Here is a 2,602-nt window from a genome sequence, read left to right on the forward strand (position 1 = left end):
TACATATAAATGCATCCTCTACTACAGCGTTGATGATTTAATTTCAAATTAAGGTTATTGGAACAGAAATATAAAAATGAAAACAAAAATTTAGAGATTTAGATATTTTCTATCTTATATCTTATATTTTTAATATTTTTATTTTTTATTTTTTTGTAATTTTTGTTATGAAAAATAATTAAAATTTTATTATTTTTTATTATTTATCATTTATTCCATTTTTTAAATATTAATGATTAACTAATATTAAAAAATAATAAATCTTATCGACTCTTTTATTATAACACAATATCAAATGGAACGTAGTTACCTCTAAAACGTTAAAAAAAGGGTTATGTTTTATGTATGTGAATATAAATATTAAATAGTGTTGAGTATTCTTAAGAAATTGATGGATGTATAAATATGTAAAAGACAAGCGTGAAACCTACTCTGCTCAAAATCAATCTCTCTCTCTCTTTCTCTCTCTCTCTCTCTGTCTCTCACTGTTTTTCTTTCTCTGCTTTCCTTCTTCTTCTTCCATCGAAGAAATAAAAGTAGTAAAGGGAGAAGAAGATGGGTGTGAGAGTGATGAGTGTTTTCTTTTTACCATGAACAAACAACTACACACTACCCTCTTCTTCTTCTTCTCTGAAGAAAGAAGATGGCAATCCAACATCACAATGACCAACTAGAACAACAACAACATCACCACCAACACGCTGTCCTCGATGCCCTTTACTGCGACGAAGGAAAGTGGGAAGAAGAAGAAGAAGAGTTCTCAGGAGAGAGTGATGTCACAACAAACCACGACCATGAAGAAGAAGATGATGATGGTGTCAACTTCAACTTGAACTTCCATTCCCTTGACCCTCTGCTCTTGTTGGAGCAGGACATGTTCTGGGAAGATGAAGAGCTCAACACCCTCTTCTCCAAAGAGAAGCTTGACCAAGAAGCCTATTATAACAATGCCGATGATGTCATGAAAGCATTGGATCCTTCTTCTTCTTCTTCTTCTTCTTCTGTGTGTATGGCTCGTCGTGAAGCAGTTGAATGGATGCTTAAGGTGAATGCTCATTACGGGTTCTCAGCTCTGACGGCAACACTTGCCGTTACTTATCTGGATAGGTTCCTCTTGAGCTTCCATTTTCAAAGGGAGAAGCCATGGATGATCCAACTTGCCTCTGTCACTTGCATCTCTTTGGCTGCTAAAGTTGAAGAAACTCAAGTGCCTCTTCTCTTGGACCTTCAAGTACGTGCTTTTTTTTTTCCTTTATTTAAAAATTATCTCAGAAAACTCATCATCACGTTTCTAATAATGTGATTATTATTTGATCATGAATCATCATCAGGTTGAAGATGCAAAATATGTGTTTGAGGCAAAGACTATTCAGAGAATGGAGCTTCTGATTCTGTCCACCTTGAATTGGAAGATGCACCCTGTGACACCACTCTCATTTCTAGATCACATTATAAGGAGGTTGGGACTCAAAACACATCTTCACTGGCAGTTTCTCAAGCGTTGTGAGAATCTTCTTCTCTCTTTGCTATTGGGTAAGAATAATAATTAACAACACTAATTAACCCTCAATTAGATCTCATTATTTAAATGAATGCTTATTATTATTATTATTATCATTTTTGGTATCTAGATTCAAGATTTGTTGGTTGTCTTCCTTCTGTATTGGCCACTGCAACAATGCTGAATGTAATAGGCCAGATTCATCACAGCACTGAGGGAGTGGAATACAAAAACCAACTTCTTAGTGTTCTCAACATTAACAAGGTTAGTATATTAGAATAGATTAGATTAGTAGTAAGTGGTGATGCAATGAATGCAGATTAATTAATAAATTGCAATGCATGTGTACAGGAGAAGGTAGATGAATGTTATAATGGCATAGTGGAGGTGACAAATAACAATAATAATGGTGGTAGGGGGAAGAAGAGAAAGTATGAGGAAATCCCTGGTAGCCCAAGTGGCGTAATTGATGCAGTGTTCAGCTCTGATGATGGTTCCAACGATTCATGGGAAGTGGTGGGGTCATCATTGTTATGTTCATCACCATCACAAGAGGAGCCTCAGCCTCAGCCTCTCTTGAAGAACAAGAAACAACAATTGAAATTGTCATCACTTAACAGGGTCATTGTCGGAATTGTTGGCACCACCCCATAAAAAGTACCCCTTTGATCTTTTAACTATTCTTATTATTATTCTCAATCTCTTCATTTCCAACAATGTCCAACAAGGTCATAGAAGAAAGGGGAAGAGGAGGGACAAAGTTGGCAATGAGGACTATGATATATCTCTTCTAGACCATACCAAATCTGGACATATGTTACATCTTTAATTTTCCTAGTATAATAAATTGGGAACAATTTTGTTTATGTGTGTGTTTTAACTTTTAATTCTATTCACTTGCCTTATTATTATTATGTGTTTGAATGTGTTTGGGTAGAGCATTGAGATGGGCGCCCAAAATGGTCCACACAAACCTTTTTCTACTACCATTACTTTAATTAATTAGTTTCTTTGAAATTGGTAAGAGAGAAGAAATAATAAAAAAGGGTTGTTATGCAGAGATTAGGAAGGTGAGGTTTGTTTGTTTGCATGTGAAAGGAA

General features: G+C 35.2%; 1 protein-coding gene across 1 annotated transcript; it reads left to right on the top strand.

Annotated features, from left to right (window-relative positions):
- The first annotated feature begins 429 nt into the window (after positions 1-429).
- Positions 430-2,367, top strand: CYCD3;1 (CYCLIN D3;1). The gene is made up of 4 exons (XM_016321031.3): positions 430-1,231; positions 1,332-1,533; positions 1,632-1,765; positions 1,853-2,367. Exons 1-4 carry the CDS (start codon positions 644-646, stop codon positions 2,153-2,155), a joined length of 1,227 nt encoding a protein of 408 aa, XP_016176517.1. The 5' UTR covers positions 430-643; the 3' UTR covers positions 2,156-2,367.
- The last annotated feature ends 235 nt before the right edge of the window (positions 2,368-2,602 follow it).

The sequence above is a fragment of the Arachis ipaensis genome, chromosome B9 (genome assembly GCF_059453495.1).
Source record: "Arachis ipaensis isolate K30076 ecotype BB chromosome B9, ASM5945349v1, whole genome shotgun sequence".
In the NCBI taxonomy this organism is placed as follows: domain Eukaryota; kingdom Viridiplantae; phylum Streptophyta; class Magnoliopsida; order Fabales; family Fabaceae; genus Arachis; species Arachis ipaensis.